We start from the raw sequence: 20,863 nt of genomic DNA, 5'->3' as shown, positions 1-20,863 counted from the left end.
GATGTAAGGAAAACTATCAGGCTTGACGCTGAAATAATGGTAGTTTTCTTCTACAAAGATCTCAGGCTAAAGCGGGCAGAAATCTTTATAAGCCAGTCCCATAGGTAGCCTTTCTGTGTGGGTGAAAACTTGCAGAATATCAGTCTAAGGCACTACATAGAGGATTTTTTGCTACAGTTACTGCAACAAGTCATAGTGAAATGCAGGTGTGCATAGCATGCAAATAGAATACAACACAGTGTATTCCACATCACCTGAGGTACCAGCCCGACCACAGAAGGAATACCCTGTGATTTATTTTATTTACAGTATGTCATACCCAAGAAAGAATCTTAATGCAAAATGTACTAAAAAGGTGGAAAAGGTGAAACTAAAATTGGTGTCCCTAAACAAAAAAATGTTTTAAGGCCCGGGTATGATAGAAAATATTGTAATCATACACTATAATTATATTGTCAAAATGAACTTAAATGTCATTGACTAAACATGTCAAATACTAGATAAAATTATTCATATTGTATCATTTTTACTGTTTTCTACCATTAATGGAAAAAAATCTATCTAAAGAACGTTGAGATTTAAAGAAAATCCCTCTGAAATGCCTCTGTCTACTTGCTGGGTGTGGTGAATTTTGGCATGACACAATGACAGCCTTGTAACGTCACAGAGTCCAAACATGACGGACAAGGGTGATCAGCTGGGTAATCAATACATATGAATTCATCAATCAAACAATTTTAATACTGGGGGCACTTTAAAGCTGGTCTCTGGAGATGAATTTAGCAGTGCTTGGGTCAGATGACGTCTTTCCAAGCAAGGCTACAGACAGTCTGGAGCCACATTGTTCTATTTGAAGCAAATACAACTACAGTCCTATGTACATAATATTAGAGTACTATACCATGGGACGGCTGAGCCCAAGGGTGGTGCAGAATTAATACACCATTCATGTCATTCCCACCTGAGAAAACATGCATTTCAATGCAAAATATGCTAAAATTTGGTGCCGATAAACAGAAAAATTACGAATCCATATTATTCTGAATCCAGTTTTCAAATTTTTGAAAGTGGCACACGCAGAACATTTTTGAAATTACTCTATTGAACATTTGGAAGCCCGTGTGATAACCATTAAAACCCCATGTGATATGGTGACAATGACTTTTAAACCACTGCATTTTTATGGAAAAACTGTAACTAGGAAGAAAAGGTCTTTCTTCAACTGTTGGGCCAAAATATGAGCATTTTGAATTTGACTGAAAACCCAAAGTTATTTTCTTTGGCAAATAATACAGAAAAAAGTGAAGAGAGCGAATCCAGGAACCAATTAAATGAATTGGTGTGGCCTAAGAAGATCACAGCTTGGGTTGAAATAAACTTTGTCTGCAGGTCTATTCCAAGAAATGCTCCGGTACGTTGGGTTTGAAGAGTATCTGCCTGTGCCAGGGGCTGTTTGAGGAGGTCCTAACCTTCATGGTCCCGGTGTCACATCTGGAGGGATTTACCACACGGGCTGCTTTAAAGGAAATGCCATCTCAGGGCAGCAAAACAAAAATGATGAGGAAATCTGTCTGATATTGACATTTACTACCATTTGTTTGCACATTTTTTGTCATCATTTCACACTAGAGGCATTTGGCAAAGCCAAAAAACAATCTACGTGAGGCATCTCTCTCTTTTCTTGGGCGTATTGCCTATAAATGCATGTGGCTAGAACCAACCTATGATACAAAATGAGCAACCATTTTCTGTCAGTGCCATGGCATTTCATCTCACAGATATCAGCAGGTTATGGCATATAGAACAGGTTTACCTTTTAAAAAAATGAACAGAAAATAAGTCTTTTTCATTGCCACCCTGAAATTGCATTGGATGCCTTTAACCCATCTCCTAGCAAGTACCCAAAGGGCTTACACAGACTTACTGCTTAGGCACTGGGGTTTCCTAGTTTGCCCCTCCTAAAGAGAGCAATGTCTTTCTTGGAATGGAGCTAAATCTGGCCGTCTTAACAGCTCAGATGTTCATATCACTGTGAAGCTGTAACAGCATGCCTATATTTGTCTTTTCTGTCTACTATATGTTTGAAATGTCTTGTGCTCTTCTGGTTATTAGTGTGGAATCTACAGGTTCTGGGTTCCAATCCCTAGCAACGTTGTGCCTTTTGAGGCAGCTGGTAATATACACAAAAGGACATGTTACATCTAACCTTTGCACATTGATCTAACTGCAAATGTTGGCAATCACTCAATATCTTTATTTGCAATCAGATACAGATTCATGTACAGATACATATTCATGCACAGATACAGATTCATGTACAGATATACAGATACAGATTTTCGGAGTATGATGATCGTGACAGTTCCTACACCTGAGTGAGGAGGGTTGACATGGTGGCCTTTGTGTGGATTTGTTTAAGGTGGATATTATATAGTTCTAGGGAAAAATGAGTTTCTTCCTGGGCTGACAACTCCGGTACAGAAAACATGTACTTGACACAGGGTCATATTTCTGGTTCTTTCCTGAGCTGGTTGCAGAGACATAGCACATTGCACATTGTAGTTGGTAATTAATTGGACATCAGTAAAATAAGGTTGGAGAAGAAAGAGTTTACTTACATGGTACAGCGTCAGAGACCCTGTTCTTGGCAGCGTTTCCCCCGGACACCCCGATGACAGTACTGTGGATGTCTGGTTCATAGTTCTGCAGCTGCTGCCATTCCTTCTCCAGTCGGTCCTTATTCTTCAGGTGATCCTCCATGTAGGCCTGAGGAAGACATTAAACAACACTGAAGACTGACTGGGATGATACTTTTGGGTCTGAGGTGTTAAGGCATCCGATGTAATTTCAGGGCGGCAAAAAATGACAGTAAATGTCAATATAAATATTATACTTCCCTATCCTGAATATCTACTCTCAAATTGGAGCCTGCAAATTGCATTGGATGCCTTTTATAAATACTGTATGTTAGTCTCCCCCACATACCAGTAATGAAATATCATGGATGTAACACACAATTTTTGCCCACTGGATTTAAGGACCAAGCTCTAAGACTGATCATAAAGATACAATGTCATGACATATCTACTCGTTAGACTGCACAATGATTTTCTATGAGTATTATTGTCACAATTTCAAGCTTCAGGCAAAGATTTTGCATAAGAGGTCTGAGGGGGCAGACAACATGGCACCACATAAAAAAGAATAATCCCACTTGTCACTCTACTTGACCATACTTCTAGATAAGGCTCTAAAAGACATTTTGTTAGATGAAACAGTATAAATGCCTGCCATTATCTGAACTCTCTTCTGAATCTTCTATGCTGGGAATATTGCAAATTGGAGACTTAATTCCACAATAGAATGAGAAAATGAGGTTTTCACAGAGTGCTATATATAAGGCCACATTAATTTGATTTCTTGGTTCCTTTCTGATTTTCTTCAGAAAAAATATAAAGCAACAGGGCAAAATGAAAAAAATTTTCTGCAAATGAGACATAAAAATAAAGCGGGCCAATCCGAGAACCAATTAATTACATTGGTGTGGCCTAACATTCATAGTTTTAACAATTCTGTAGTATAGTTTCTGTTACATATTGGAAAAGGCATATTATCTGATTCATGAATTTATATTTGAGAGGTCACTGTGAACACCATGAAAATAAAATCACTGCAAGACAGCGTTTCAAGCTTGACAGTATCTTGAATCCTTTAGTAACACCAGAACCATCCTTTCAGCATAGCAAAGAGATTTCTCAGGTTAACTGCCTTGGGTAGTAAGAAAATGGCAACATAACCATAGATCAAAAATTGGACTCGGATAGAAAGAGGAATTCAAAACCTCACTAAGTCTTCTCAATGGGTCATAATTCAATTTCTACAGTAGCAATCAGTGTAATTGATTTTGGATCAGTGTCCGAGGTAATTCTAGGGCTGGTTTATAGTAGAGTCACGTTGGCTGATATATTCTGGTTTCAGGCAGTATTTGCCAGATCTAGAGTAGTGCTACCTTTCAAAGTATGACAAAATAATACATATCTCCCTCAGTCTTTACTTACAACATCTTTATCTCTTTATGATTGTTAACTTGATGGAATAAATAGTAAGCTAAAATAACAGATTTTCAGTCCTTAAATAGACTTATGATCAACTGCTCTGCAGCCAACCAATGCCGATGATGCTGATGATGCCAATGAAACTAACAGTGATAGTTTCAGCACCTTGGAAAGGGACAGCTGTTGTATGGTACAATGGCTGTTGTAGTCAAGCAAAAACTTACAAAATCTAGAGAAAGAATTGTTTTTTTGCCAACACCAACAGCCATGTATTTTTACCGCTGGTACCAACATTTTAGTAGTAGATTATTGCAGTAAACATACTTGTCAGGGAGTGAATTGAATGGAAAAGCAATGACAATAACAGCTAATGAGTGATACAAAGATGAATACATAAGATTCTTACCAAGACAATGTGTCCAGTGGAGATGTCCATATTGGAGGAGACTGGCTCTTCACTCCTGTAACAACAAATAAAAGCAATCCTGTTAAGGATAAGGTGACACAAATTGATCAATTGGTTCTTGAATTCCCCTACTTCATTTTTTTCCTAATTTGAAGAAAAAATATCTGGTTCTGAATCAACTCCAAAATGTTGCTATTTTGGCCCCAACAGTTAAAAGAAAGAAAATCCTTGTCATCCTAGTTATACAGTTGTTCCATCTATTGGGTTTGATTAAAAGGTTTAAATTCATTGTTTGATTCCAGGGTTCCTGTCGTAGCATTTAGGGCTATCATACATGTGGGATGCCTAGGCCTGTTTTTTGGGCCCTGTCGCTTCATATGTTTCTCAAAAAGCCAAGAACCAAGAAAGTCAACTGTTGTGGCCTAATAGATCATTATATATGCAACACACAGTCACACTACATACAATTAGCATCACCAGCTGCAAAAAATGAACCTGTTAAAAGATAATTTCGTGATTACTCCGTGGAAATGGAACTGTACGTCACAAAGACGGCATGTCGTGTACAAGTACACTCCGGGGTAGTACGTAAAATATTGGCAATTCTGGACGTGACTGATTAAGGGAAAATTGTTGATGACAGGCACCGGTGCATGACATTTGAGTAAGATTTTTACAGGTGGAACTTAGCAGTTGAATTATAGATGAAGTAGGCATAAATGTGTCAAATTCTACGTCCCTATGGCTAGTACATTTTGAACGTAACAGTAAAAGGTGAGAGTGTACAATATCAATGCCATTTTCAGTATTTCATTGACATGATATTGGCAAATCTACACCTCTTTATTGATATTGAGCCTCTGATAATTTAGTGTGTTAAAAGATTAATCATTTCACTTTGTAGCAATGTCCTATAGGCACACTACATTAATATTCTATGATCTTAGTATGGCAGTCTAAAAAATAATATCTACATGTACATTATGATTGCTTGGAATACTTTTATCTTTGCTACAATGTACATAATTGCAAGTTGTTAAAAAAATTCTACCTGTAACTTTGACAAACTTTCCCTAGTTAAATACAATTATTATATAGATAATGGCTTTTACCATTTAAAAAAAGGCAACAATTCCTTCTGTAGCTAGAAATTGCAGGTTACATGTGGGTATTTTGAGCCCTGCGACTCATAATAGCAACCATTGGAATTCATTTAAACACACATCACATGAACATACTATCCACAGCCTTCTAGAAGTCCCTTAAGAGAGTAACTGCTAAGTGCATGGGTTTGGGAAGTAGTAACAAGGCTCCTTGCAGGGGCCTCAGTATAATGCCATCAAAGAAAAATATTTGCTGAGCTTGATTGCCAAATTTTGGCAATACGTACATTTAGGTCACACATAAATCCAATAATAATAAATGTTTTTTTTCCTCCTACAAGAGAAGAAAACGTAAAAAAAAAGACAACTTGAAAGAAAAACTGTGGTATATTTCCTACCTGATACTGGGAAAACCTGCTTTCCATCTGACCCTATTTTCATGTTGATATTCCAATTTTACCATCAAATTGAGGTGGTCTAAGCTACAAGAATATGCTAATTGGAACCAAAATTCAGGGAACCCACTTTCAAACATGATTACAGGAGCCAAAACTGCTTGCAGAGCAATAGAACGTTAACCTTATTTGATAACATGTAGCTCACTGGAGATCGCACATCATCAATTATTATAATTATGTCTTTATACAAACTACAGTGACAATTAGCTTCAGTTTTAGCAATTATATAAAGTTCCTCCAAAACACACAAAAAAAATTTCTGGGAAAAAGTGTCAATTAATTTCAACCCAGTATTTCATTAAGATTATAGACAAACTCTATGTGGTCACAAGCAGATATGAAGAATTCTTTTATCGTTACTAAAAATTATAGATAACAAATAGACATTTCTACTCCTAGAATTGATCATGCAAATCTTTAATAGATACAAAAAAAAATCATGTCTAAATCAACACTGTTGCATTCTATGGCTTACACTTGACTGGTATCGATGCTATGTCGGCTCCTGCTGAATCTATTCATAGCAGAGCATCAAATGCATTATGCAAGATCAATGCTGATACTTATCAAAGCACAAACGTCCACTCAGTTATGCCTTCATAACTGATGACTCCTGTGTATACAGTATACAGTCAAATGAATCCCCTCAAGAAAAGAGTAAACCATAAACAAGAGAAGCCATGCTGGTATATCCTAACAAAAGCTATTTGTCTTACTGTACGGAGAAAAATGTTTCTTACCAGTGCATAGCACAGCAAGGATTGGTCACGAACTTGCATATAGGTCTGAGCCAGTGATATCTTGCCATGACATCGGGCTACCCCTCCTACTGGCACCAGCTGTGTGCAAAACCCCATGAGCCGACAGGCACAGGTTCCCTCGCCAGCGTGATAAGACATATGCTACGGCGACGACAAGGGTTTACCGTCGTCCCACAACGGAGGCTCGGTACGGGCGCTAAACGGCATGACGAATCACGCTGCCCACGGGAAAGGTGTGAAGGTCAGTCGGACAGAAATCTCTCCACCGTTGTTAGCCCTTTTGTTCCCTCAACAAACAGGAATCGCAGCACCTTACGCTGATAATTAATGCTGAATAATTCATCGGCCAGTCGGCAGACATCCACGGTGACCGTCAGGAGGAATTATATCTACCTAGGAGGTACAAGGCCTTCATTGCGGCTCATTTGTCTTGTTATTTCTCCCTGGCTAACGCCCTGATCTTTGCTCCATCTATCCTGCAGACACCCTCCCGGGTGCCCTAGATGTGCAGGGGAGGGTTATTACATGTATATCCACAGCTGGGAATAAACCCAGAATAGATAAAATACTAAAGGCTTAAATCTGCTCCATAATGTGCCATGAGACACACAAAATTTACTGCAAGATTTCCTTCATAATGCTGAAAGTTGCTTCTTTTATTGGGGTTGTATAGAGTTAAAATTGCCCCATGCATGTTTTTTGATGTAGGAGGGCTTTGACGTTATGTAGATTGCTGAACACTTTGATAGCAAATGATGCAAAATATATCAGATGCTTATGTAGTAAAATGATTGTCAATGACGTGCATATTATGTTAAACATGACGTATACTGTACTGAAAAATGGAATCTAATATTAATCTTGAGATGTGGGCCAAACCGTTTGCCAATAATTCTGAAAAGAATCTATGCGTAGCATGCACTTCAAATTTTGATACATTCTAAGCAAGGACAGGCATTTATTTCTTACTTCTCCACACACAGATACAAAAAAGATACATCTGCAATTACAATTTTATGGCAAATTATTGTCTGCATGAAATTGTTAACCCTGGAGAATTGTTAGCGCTTAATAATTTATACAATATTTAAGAGGAAATACCCAGTCAAGATGCCACCTTTTAAAAATCACAATCATGGTGCAATGGGTGTGCAACCTGTTAACATATGTTATCATCCTTGGATCAGCACATGGATAATCCAATTTCTCTAATCTGGTCCTAATCTCTCTCCATTTGTCTTCAAATAGGCTGAGAAAGATTCTATCTTAATTGTATCTGCCAACACCTTTCTAATCTGCACATTGATAACAATAAAAAATGACTGTGTTTAAAAACAAGTACAATTTAGGCACCATTAGACTTCAACTTTGCCAGGTTAACTTCATGTATGTTACCATTAGTCATTCATGGTTGCATGCAGAATCAGCGGGAGAGTCCAAATTTCTATTCTATTCACAGAAACAGGTAGATTTACGCAGACGTGTATATTTACGACAGCAATGTCCGGACACAGAAAGCCATTCAAACGTAATGCCACACCAAAAAGCCGATCATAAACCATAAACATGGCACAAAAAGCTCTTCAATACCCTGGAACGTGCCGATATCAAAGAGCAACATGTGGCTGATATTCTAGCCTCCGAGCGGCGATCATTCGCCGTGCTCAGAATCTCAACCGCTCACAGTCCAGCCTGTTTGTTAATGAAGCAGTCCAAAAAACATCCTACCTTACTCTGAAGGCCATAGAAATATCCTTTCTGTTGATGCAGGTAGTACCATTGTGTTGAACCTACGCACACAGCGACACTACAGTTCCACTTCAGCCTCTCACAGAATGAGGATACATTAAGTAGGAAACCTACAGGGAGGCGCCGTCATTAAGCACCATACAGGGGGCGGCTTTCATAATTCTCCGCCGTGCCAGATCTATGCAAATGGCAGGGAGGGGGCTGGCTGCATACATAGCCCCGAGCTGAGCGGTTAGGAGGATAAGCGTGGTATCGTCAAGGGAACATACAGGTCAACAAAGATGGGTATCATTTAATTGCTTAACAGAGGCTAAGAGATATACATTGTAAATGATTAGGCTATCATTATATCTAACAATAGCTCACTAATATGTAACATCTTGCAAATTCATTAAATCTTGATGGGTATTCCTGTGCTTTGATTTTTATAGACTGACCTAAATTTAGAATTTCAGGTAACAAGATGGTTGTTGACTTAGAATCTTAAGGTCCTGGTTCTGGGTTTGAATCCAATGTGCTAATTTATTTAAGGAATATACTGTGATTCTATTACTATTAGTATTACTATTCTATCAAATTCAATAATAAAGTAATTATACATGGTGTTTTTGAGTCAAAGTTCCAATCAATGTTTTCTGATATTTTGATATACATGTACAGTACCGTTGTAATACAATAACAATAACTCCTTCTTCAGTCTGATATCATAACGATTGTAAAAGACATGTGACTGTGTATACCATACATGTACATGTACATGTGACTGTAGGGTTCAGGGATATCAAGTTACTGCATTCTGTACTTATGAAATACCTTAGTTTAAAACCACACAATAGTTTAAGACTATAATTGATGACAGATGATATGGATTACAGCCAAGTGAAGCAGCAAACCCACAGAGCAGAGTCAAGGTCTTCCCTGACGTCAGTAAGGTCTTAGCATTGTTTAACACTAAAAAATACAGTTTTAAACTTTTGAAAAATGTATAAAACGTACTACATGTGTAATATCTGCATAATGTAGGAATTTTACAGATTACAGAGGCAAAACAAAAAGGCAGCAATTTGCATAAATAGAACTAGTGTCTGTTTTTCAAATGATTTGTAAAATGTATATTCTGCATGGGGCTTTTTGCATTTTTCAATGAAATCTTTGCCTTTGCAACCACACAATAGTTTAAGACTATAATTGATAACAGATGAAATAGATTACAGCCAAGTGAAGCAGCAAATCCCACAGAGCAGAGTCAAGGTCTTCCCTGACATCAGTTCTGACGTCAATAAGGTCTTGGCATTGCTTGACTTAGCTTAGGCTCTGGGGACACTACGGGCTGTTTTCAGATCATATCTTATTCAGTACACCATGATTAAAACATATATTTCTTCAACTTTGCTACAGTAGAAGGTACTGCACTGGGACCTGCGAAGTAGAAGATTCATTGTACATGCATTTTAAAAATTATTATTTTTAATTTACAATTAGGCCACACTGTTATTTGCCTTCCTCATTCTTTTTTCTAATTTGAAACAAGAGACAAGTTTCTTTAACACATAAATTATTTACATACACTGAATTAGTCAAGGCTAGACACCAATAATTATGATGATAAAATTCAGAGATCTCACTTTTTGGCTCACAATTCTTTCATTTTTTATATTTTCACTTCAAATCAAGCCTTACTAAATTTAAGGAAATCAAACCTGATTAAAAAGCTATGTAAGGAGTTAACGTTGGCCTTTTAAAATCAGATTCTATAGCTGTTGCTTCATCTAGTATTCACTTAAACTTTTGAAATAATGTACAACATTGCCTTCTTTCCTTCTTTAGTCGGTTACTTCTACCTTTTTGTGGGTGTTGGTGATTTATATAACATATTTCCAGACTTAACACTGTCAGTAACTTCAGATAATTACTTTCTAAAAGAGAATACATGCTGGCAAGATGAAAAACAACTTAATTTTCTCAAAGGTTCTGCCGAAGCTATGATAAATATGTGGGCATGCCGTTCTATCATATATGAAAGTAATTTTAGACGCCCACAGCTTGGGTGTAGGTGGGATAGCTAACGGTATTGACGTCAATGGTTAGGCGAGAAAGCACTGAAAACGTCCTGATTACTAGACCTCAGGGGTTCCTTATATTGTCAACAGACATTAGAAATGCCTTTTTGTGATGTCAGGGTTGGCCTGGGGCTTTTTTTTTATTTTTTTGCATAAGCTGATGAAAGCAAGTTCAAAAAGTCCTCTTTTCAATTGAAATTATGTATATTTGAATTGTTGGCATACTGTATTTTTGTTTTAATGGACAGAGAACGTTTTAAAGATATCCAAAGAAATTTCAAGGGAGCAGAACAAAAAATACTCTGATTACAAAATTTGTCTGCTATTGACATTTAAAGCCTTTTCTTAGCACAATTTTGTAATCATTTTATACATAAAGTGTTTGATATAGCCTTCAAACAAGCTACTCAGTACATGGGCCATCTCTTTTTATCATTTGGTAAAATAGCTAGAACAAGCCTATGATACAAAACAAGCACCTGTCTTCTGTCAGTGACATCACATTTTTTCCTCACACTGACAAGACACTATACTATGCAATAGAATTTATTCAGCTTACTACAATACTTACTGAAAATTATCTTTGGAAATCCAACTTTACCACCTTGAAATTGCATTGGATGACTTTATTGTTCCCAAAAAATATAAGAGCGAAAGTGAGGACAGAATGTTAAGAATCATCTTAAGATTGGAATTTTTTACATCTCAAAAGTGGCGTCTGTAAGATTTTCCGAATCCCAATGGAGCCCATCCTGTCTATTTTAATAATGAAATAATCTAATTAGAGTGGCCTAATGAGAAATTAGCACAAAATAGCTCACACTCACATTAGGGGTGCTTATTAGAATAAGTATCTGTACAGATATTAAAAGATTTGTATAAATTTTATACAAAATGAAATGAAGCACTTTGCTTAACACAATCATGAATCTTAATAATATGAAAAATGACAAAAGCTCTAACTTAAAAAGCAAAAATGTACAAATCTTATGCATGAAGCACTATTAGTATTTGAAAACATATAAATCTTATGAAAACACACAAAGCACTATGCAAATCATATAGACAGTAGTTTGCATATTAAAGGTGTCTGTTTTTCATAAGATTCATATATTTTGCCCGTTTTATTTTTGCATTTATTTTAAAAATTCAAATCAATTTCTATATATCATAAGAATTGCTGCAGATGAAACACAACATTATGGTGCTGTCATATCTGGCAACTTTATCATGCACATGTATAATGATGTCAAACGACACAGTAACATATCTAAGAGACATAGGTCAGAAATGAAATATGTCCAATATCTTTGAGTAGGCTTTAATGGCCCACCATAACAATAAAACAAGATACAGACAGTTTATCACAAAACATGGCACTGTAGTTGTGACACGTAGCATAAATATGACGTTAGTTTATAGACTAGAATTTTCTTTAGAGGCTTTCTCTTGACCTATTTTCTGGATTTTATTTTAACTTTTAATTATAAAATAAAAAAGAAAAATAGCATTGGAAAGTAAGGTGATATAAAACAGGAAAATAGGCTATGTAGATCAGAAAGATGTTTTGGCTTTAATACAATGTATTTTTGAATACTGTATGTATTTGTCATCTTTTAATATGACAAATAAAGATTAAAAATGTTAAAACATTTTTAAACTCACAGATATCAGTATGCTGTGGAATAGGATTGGTTGATCTTTCTCTAGATTATAAGAACAACCAGAAAATTGACTTACAAAATCCAGTTTTGCCACCCTGAAATTGCATAATTTTGTAATATAGACCCCCTTTAACGACTGTACATTTGACATTTATTAGTTGCACTGTTTGAAGTCAATGCATAGCATGTATGAGTAATCAGTAGACCCTGAAGCCAAGCCTAAAACAGTAATAATGTTACCCCATGTTGTGACTTTACAGTCTAGAAATCCACTGGATTCCATTTCCTAGGAGACAGGAAAAATCAATGTCACTGGCAACAAGTAAATCTGTTTATATACTATATCTTCTCTTACACTACAACAATTTAATCTATTGTTTCTTGGATTTTTTTCAGAAAAACAGGCGCTAGGCCTAGACATCTTAGGATAGCCCCAAAAGCTACAAAAGGAGCCATGAAGTCAACATACCAGGCTGGTTTATAATTCAAATGTCTATTTTGAACATTTAATCAAAACACTGCATTCAAAGATGGAAAAACTGCAACAACTATAGCTTGTAACAGAAACTTTCTTCAACTGTTGGTACCAAAATATGGAGTTGATTTTTTTTTGGTCAATTAGAAAAAAATAATTTTGCAAATCACTAAAAAAGAAGAAAAATCGGGGAACCAGTTGAATACACTGTGTGTCCATAAATTGGCTTAGATTAATATCTAATTTGTAACATTTTCTAAATCTAATAATGCCAAGTCATCAGAGATTACCAAGCTGCCCGACCAACTTGCAGCAAAGTTATCGTGTATTCAGCACCAAGGACAGGTCCTATGGGATCACCATAGGTTCTTAGATGTTAGTCTACAGGGTTAAGCTCTGGGTATCCTTTAAGTCACAGGGCCAGGGTTTCATCCGTATCCATCCTTTGATGTAATGTACACTGATTTGCATGCTACTAGGGGAGGTTTCAACCCTATGGATGGAATGTTAATGCCTCAAGCTAAATTAGGAAACATTACGACGATACAATTTCAGGTAAATTTTCTGGTCGTTTCTTTACAAAGTCAATTGAATTGACACTAGTTCATAATTTATTTTAGGAAGTGAAATTGTGACATGGGATAAAAGCTGGAAAGACAGCTGTCAGCCATGCTTGTTCACATTTTCAAATTGGTAGTTTGTTGTGGTACCAAGTAAATCGTACAAAGCAGCTGCAAAATGAGCATCTCCTTAACTGCAAAAAATATTAGAAAATGATACTAATGTCATATGTCCAGAATGCCAAAATAAAGTCCAATGGCAAAGAAGAAAATGTGAAGAAATGAACATGAAGAGTCTTTTATTCAACATGACATATTCTGTGTGTTTAGTCAATTGTTCAACCTTGAAGGCAACTTCTTTGCCAAACTTTTTTTTATTTGCACACTTGCATCAGATATGTCATCCGGGTATTCCAATGAACATGGCCTAATCCATGACATTCCTGACAGCCTAACAACCACGTTCCTTGTTTCAAAGTCATGTTTGTTTCCAACATCCTCGAAGATGAGACCAGAACAATTTTACTTATTACAGACTCCATATCATATAATACATATACATATAATAACAATTTCAATTTTGATGAATAACACAATCATTTACGATTATCAGTAATCTATCCAACAGTTGCATTTACAGAGAATAATGACAGGCACACAGCAAACACACAGAAACACAGAAAACAAAGGCGTATTTCAATCGGTTTGGCTTCCATGTAACTGGAGGAAGGGAGTTTGAAATGGGATTTACATGTACATGTAAGTATCATCAAGCCAGAAATCGCAGAGTGAATCGCAAATGAATATGAGAAAGCGCATGGCTTGCAATAGAAAGACAATTCCATGTATCATTATTTATTTCTGATCTAGGCTGCTTGGAAAAGTAAAGGTACGTCAAAGCCTTTAAATAATGCTGCAAAGATTGGATTGTGTGAATCTCATCAAATGAGATATACCCCCTCTCTTGTGGAATAAGGCAAAAAGTTGCACGAAATCCCTACGGATTTTTAGCGAATGCAAGAGGGTATGTGTGGATTTATGCAATGCCTGGAAAATTTCCCCTGGGAACACCATTTTCCATTCACTCGGATGTAGAGGATTCCTAAGAATATTTCTGCAGATATTCCCTACAGCTATAAAGTCCCTGTTATACTTTCAGAACCTTCTTTAGGCCACACCAATTTATAATCATGGCAATTGTGTAATTGGTTCTTGGATTTGTCAGGTTCAATTTCTGAATCAACTCCAAAATGCTCAATAACATTTTGGCCTTAATAGTTGAAGAAAGATCTTGTCTTCCTAGATGTTACAGTTTTTCCTTCGCTGAATATAGTGGTTTGATTAAAAGTAAAAAATTTCTCGTTTAAATTACTACGTAACTTGGTATGTTGACTTCATGGGCCATATCATAGCTTTTGGGGCTACAATAGGATGCCTTGGCATGTTTTTTTTTTTTTAATTTTGCCCTGTTACTCACATTTTTAAAATCTGAGAACCAAAAAAATTATTGATCCTAGCTTTTGGGGCCATAAAAGGATGCCTTGGCATTTTTTTCACATCACCCAGTGAGTGTTACTTCACATTTTTTTAAAATCTGAGAACCAAAAATTAAACTGGTGTGGCCTTATCATCCAAAAAAACAAACAAAAGTTTGCTTACCAAGAGGACGTACTGCTGCGACTTGATGGGCTACGGACACGCTCCTCCGACAGGCTGCTGAACCGAGACTGGCTCGTCATCGGCTCTGGTTTCTCCGTCGCTTTACTCGCCATTCGCTGCCGGCACAACTCCTGCGTGCAGAGGGGGCAAAATTCAACTGTCTTAACTTGGGGTGGAAGCCAGATTGACTGTCTAAAATTAACACTGTACTTACATGATCTAATCGCCCCGAAGCAAAATGAAAGTCATTACCACGGAGATTGGATTACAGCCCAACATCGGGTAAAACCCATTGTTCCAGCCAGCGTCTGTTATTCTGTCATTTAACGGAATTTGGCCACTCATGATGGACAAAAATTTTGCCCAATCCATCATTTTTCATGGAACAAAAATCAGCGAGCGTGTTAAGATATAAAAAGAGCTTAAACTTAAGCTTAGTCTTCTATCAAAATTTGAACCTGAAATGCAGGAGAACTGCTTTTCAGGGGATCAAGATTTCAAAATTTTCCAGGGAGAGCAAGCCCAAAGACCAGGATTGCTGTGTCAGGCTGCTTGACATGAGGTCACGTCAAACAAAATTGTTATGATGGAAAAAAAATATCCGGCTGGCTAGAACACTGGTAAAACCTCACCAAACTACTGGATAAGGATCTACGCCCAGTGGCCATTACTTCCTATATTGGACGCATGGTTCTGGCAAGCTGCCACAGTCAATACGAACAGGAAAGCTCCTTTTGTAGTGCAGTACTGTTTAAATGGAAGGTACAGACTCTGATTGTGCTGGGTAATGAGTTTTTGGGAGTGCAGTGTCCACATTCTGGTTTGCTCTATATGCACACTTAGGGAGAACGGGATAGAATAGGAAGCTTGTTTGATGTGTGCTTTAAGGCAAGGACAAGTCTATTTTGTGTTTGTGCAGTCTTTGGTCACCCAGAGATACCTTTTCTATCTAGTATGCTGCATGATGTTAAAATCAAGGTCGCTGAAAATACATGTACACGTAAGTAATGGCAACAATTAGCATCAACATGATTATTTTCTTTAAAAAGGAGAGGAACAAAAATCATGTACCTGTCCAGACAAAACGAAATCCCTTGATATCAATTTAGTATCAAGCAAATCTTTGTATTTTCTTGGTACCTACATGTAATATGCATTACTGTAATGTACACAAACTACAAATTGCTTTAGCTGAAAGCTTTAAGGCATCCAATGCAATTTTAGGACAGCAAAACTGGATTTTCAAAGACAATTTTCTTATCATTCTTTTAATGTAGTACCGGTATGTCAAATCCATCCCATCCAATTATACCTTGCTGATATTTGTGAGGCAAAAATGTGATGTAGCAGATGGAAAACAGTTGCTTGTTCTGTATTCAAGGCTGGTCATAGCTATTTATGGACAGCAAATAAAGGGACACCTCACTAGTGTGTGTTGTGGGGCTATTTCAAACACTTCAAGTATAAAATGAAGAAGAAAATGTGCTAGAAAGTGGCAGTAAATGTCAATATCAGACAGATTTCCTCATCCAGAATACTTTTTATTTTGCACCCTGAAATTGCACTGGATGTCTTTAGAACACAGCAAAATTGAGGTTCAATGCAAAAATAAATGACTATACAATAACCATTTACCTGGTAATCTGCGGTGGCGTCCATGTCCGGATGTCCGCCCGTTAACCCCTGCAGTTTCGCGTCGCGGTGCGCTGACCTCTTCATGAAGTAGATGGCGATGACGGCCACCAGTACTCCTGCCAGGCAGCCAACCACGATCACTGTAAGAACCAGGTAGTGTGGCCCCTCCTCCGCATTCTCCACAATCTCAATCCTCGTCTGAGAACAAAAAGAGACAATGTTAGATCAGACAAATTTGATGGTTAGGCCACACCATTTGATTTCTTGATTCTTAGATTCTTTTTAGAAAAAATATAAAGCAGCAGGATGAAAAAATAAAAATGAAAACAGAGTTAGGCATCCTCTGATAGCCCCAAAAGCTACAATAGGAGCCATTTATTTTATTTATTTGTACAATGTATAGTATTACACATAACATAATAAAGAATAAAATGGAAAGAAAAACAGTGTGCAGGAAGGGGTGTTAAGCCTAGTAGACTTAAACTGAGCCGGCCTCCTTTAGAATTGATAGATAATACATGATAATAATGATTAAAAAAGAAATAAACTGAAACAAAGATATTGTAAACAAGTTCACAATGACGATGAAAAATTAACGGACCGAACAACCAGTAAACCTAGTTGTAGCTATAAATATAATATTCAATATAGCCATGACGTCAACATTCATTTGGCTTTATGGCAATGCCCCATATGGCAATGCCCAACTTGTGTAAATGCACACCAATATACTGTATTCCAGTTGCCTCAAGCTTCTACAGCAGCACAGAAAGTTCACTCTTATCTTCATTTTCCTAAGCTTCTTTGAAGTCCGACTGGCGTGATATGAATACTCCTGGGTCAGCATAAAGAGGATGCTGTTACCAAAATAAACTATAAACCTTAAAACGTAATGTCCAAAACTGCTAATCCAAAGTCATCCAGTTTTAGAAAGCAGATTTTGTACCTTAGAAAAAAGCAATGTAAAAGAAGTACTAAAATTCTGTCTTAAAGGCATTCACTGCAATTTTAGTCTCACTGGTAAATCTAGATTTTCAAAGTAACCTTTTGGTCACAATCTTTTCATGTAGTAAGTTGAATCTACCTTATCCTATAGCATACTAATATCTGTGAGGCAAAAATGTGATGTCACTGATGGAAAACAGTTGCTTTTTTTGTATTGTAGGGTTGTCCTACATTTATTTATTTTTATTTTATTTTATTGAAATTGCAACAATGCAATACACGCGGAACAGAGGCACTGCTGTCTGCTGTTGCTGATGTTGTGTCCCGCACATAGAAACGAATACAGGACAGACAATACTCATTTTTATTTGAGTCTAGTGGGGAAAGTCGTGTAAAGTGCCTTTCCCAAGGGCACATGATCGGTGACATGTCAGGACTCGAACCCGGGACCTCTTGATTCCGAGTCGCGCACGCTGCCAGTGCGCCACACGACCCCACGATATGGAACTATTTATCAGTGATACCCAAAAGCCTTGTGTAGCTTATTTGGGGGCTATTTCAAATCTTCGAAGTATCAAATGATGAAGAAAATGTGGTAAGGAATGCCTTAAACTGCATTGGATGCCTCTTAACATTCTAAAAGGAAACAGAATCACCACCTGCTGTACCTATATCACACAACTGTGTGAACTTCTGTTTTATATTCAAAAGCTTTGGTTAAGAGATCTTTCGATACAAGATCTTTTTATTCCAACTTTGAAAAGATCACAGACTTCTTTGAACTGTGCTACCCTATGTAGCTTTTTTCAAAAGCAATTAACTGGTGGAATTTTAGATAAAAGAAGCGGCAAGATATATACAGGCTTGCAGGCCTTGAAAAGCGTAGCTACAAAAATAGCAGTGCAAGGTTAAAATTAAGGTGTCCATGATTGCATGCTGGCTAACCTACATCTTACTAATAGGCAACAGTAGTTATCTTAAGAACACAGCAGGTTGGTACTCATTGGCACTTGTGCTATTTGAGAAAACAAAACACGTACTACCCACACTATCTACATTGGGGAAATGAAACCTCCATTATGAAATAATTATGGACAGCATATACAGTTCCATATAAAGTTACTGATCTAATACTGACACTAAATCTGTTTTGCAAATGAAAAAAAAATCAATCACTCACTATCCAGAATTTAGTGAGTGAAAAAAAAGCAAGCGAATACGAAAACAAAATTAATTAGATTGGTGTTGGCTAACCTTTGGCATTTACATGTATGTTGTGTATACTGCAGTATCATTTTAATATCAAACTTAAAACACCACAAAACCTCCTACTCCAAATTTGGGTCACTGCAAGCATATAAATTGTGATTTTTTTGTGGTACTTTTATATTCAGAGTTTTCCCTGTCACTTCAAAGGATTTGTACCACAAATTTATCATTACTGCAAACAAATAATTCACCGAATTATTTTCCTCTGCACCTACTGCCATCGCGAACATATTTCTGTGAACATGGCCATTTTTCTCAGACTGCAAAATTTTGCTACCTTACTACTCACTACCACGAATATTAAGTGATTTACAGTATATGCTGCAGGATCAAATGGGGAAACCCCAAATAATTATAGCAGAAATTGATTTCTGTCTCCCAACATATTTCCACTCCATCCCTTCAAGGCTACATCACACAAAGTGCAATTTAAACTTTTCTATATGTGTTGGAGACGTGAGCTCTTCAAAACATCCCGGAGGCTTTCATCTGGTGGTGTAGCAAGCGGGAAAGATAATGGAGGCCAGGGAAGGTCATTTCTTCTTAAGGAAGGTTAAATTCATGGCAGACTTCTAGCCGCAGGAAGTCTACTCGCTTGGTCTGCTTCTTGGTTGTCATGAAATATCATCATCATTGTCACTCATATTTATTAACAATGCAGGCAACCACTGCTTCGTGAAGGGGAATTATGTAACATTTTTGCACAAAAAATATTTTCATTTAAAAAAATTATGTGATTGTCATTTACTTCTACTTTTTAACACATTGGTGCAATTATTTCACATTTCCACCACAAACTACATCATGTATGCTATATCCAAATCCCTTTGTTCGACCATGCAAAATATCATTCCACCTTTAATTTACCACTGCCACCATATTACACCTTTCCTAGCCATGTCACCAAAAACTATAGAATACATACTAGTGGTGTGAGCAGCCTTGTCTTTAATAAATACTCAACATGATGACTCATCTGAAACAAACATTCATAAACTTTAAGATACATGTCAATATTGTACATCCCAACAAGTTACAGATTCTAATACCAGAATGGTTGATATATAATTGGTTTATTGTTTCAATTGAAAGCAATACGCTAAAATACATTGCAGCGACTTGTACATAGTACAAGTCGCTGAATTATGCATATTAGGCAGTTACAAGAAATGAATAAAACACTTGATAAAATCTATAGAAACTACTATACATTGCAAAATAATTAAAATAATTAGACAATAATCATAATAAAAATTACCACACACTGATAGGTTACCTGACGTTGTTCAGAAGTGCAGTGAAGTATGGAATGGGGCTGATACAGAAAGATAGACTGGTGTTTACACTTATATGCAAAATTCAGTGATAAAAAGAATAATATTACACCCCAAAAAGATGTATAAAAGCTGAATAGTTGATACAAAACAATAGACTGTTAACATTATTGTGTGCAAAATTCAATGGCAAAAATCATGGTCTTCTTGATGCAACTAGCAATGTCTATCATAGTGTATTGGAGCACTTCATGGAGCAAGCTAAAAGCGCCATCTAGTCAATTTTGAATGAAGTGCATATTGCAATTCTCTACTGTTCTGTTAATGTTTTTGAAGCAAAAAGGTGTTAAAATGCATGTGAAAACCATTTTATTCAAAATTATGGCACTGGATGGCATTTCAGCACTACAGCACAACAGCATTTAAATCAGCACCACAGACAGCAGATTTTGCATAGGTCCTTGTATTTTAGCATTTTTAAGCCTTTTTTGTCATATGTACTGCATTTTAGTTTTAAAAAAAGGCGCCCATATAGGGAGAAAAACATAATTAACTTGCTTATTTATATTTAACAAAAGATAACAAATATGATATGAATGTTCATTTCCTACAGAGGAAAAGAGATTAAAATATGAGCTGTAATATAGTATCATCTCATTAGCAACACTGTTGCCATAGCTACAATGACATCATCTGGTTGCCATAGCAACATCTTACACAAGGGAAATGGAATAACAAAGGAGCTTGTAGTCATAGTAACAATGACATCATGCATACTAATGAGGTGGGT

General features: G+C 36.7%; 1 protein-coding gene across 1 annotated transcript in view; it reads right to left on the bottom strand.

Annotated features, from left to right (window-relative positions):
- The window catches only part of LOC109474536 (receptor-type tyrosine-protein phosphatase N2-like), a 63,203-nt gene that overhangs the window by 9,050 nt on the left and 33,290 nt on the right, over positions 1–20,863 (bottom strand). Inside the window, 5 exon segments of the mRNA XM_019774858.1 lie at positions 2,619–2,766; positions 4,462–4,516; positions 14,951–15,081; positions 16,586–16,783; positions 19,725–19,775. Coding sequence (XP_019630417.1) covers positions 2,619–2,766; positions 4,462–4,516; positions 14,951–15,081; positions 16,586–16,783; positions 19,725–19,775 — 583 coding nt within the window.

Source organism: Branchiostoma belcheri, unplaced genomic scaffold (genome assembly GCF_001625305.1).
Source record: "Branchiostoma belcheri isolate BF01 breed outbred unplaced genomic scaffold, Haploidv18h27 scaffold31, whole genome shotgun sequence".
Lineage (NCBI taxonomy): Eukaryota > Metazoa > Chordata > Leptocardii > Amphioxiformes > Branchiostomatidae > Branchiostoma > Branchiostoma belcheri.
The sequence above is the reverse complement of the archived record's forward strand: the minus strand, read 5'-3'. Positions and strand labels throughout refer to the sequence as shown.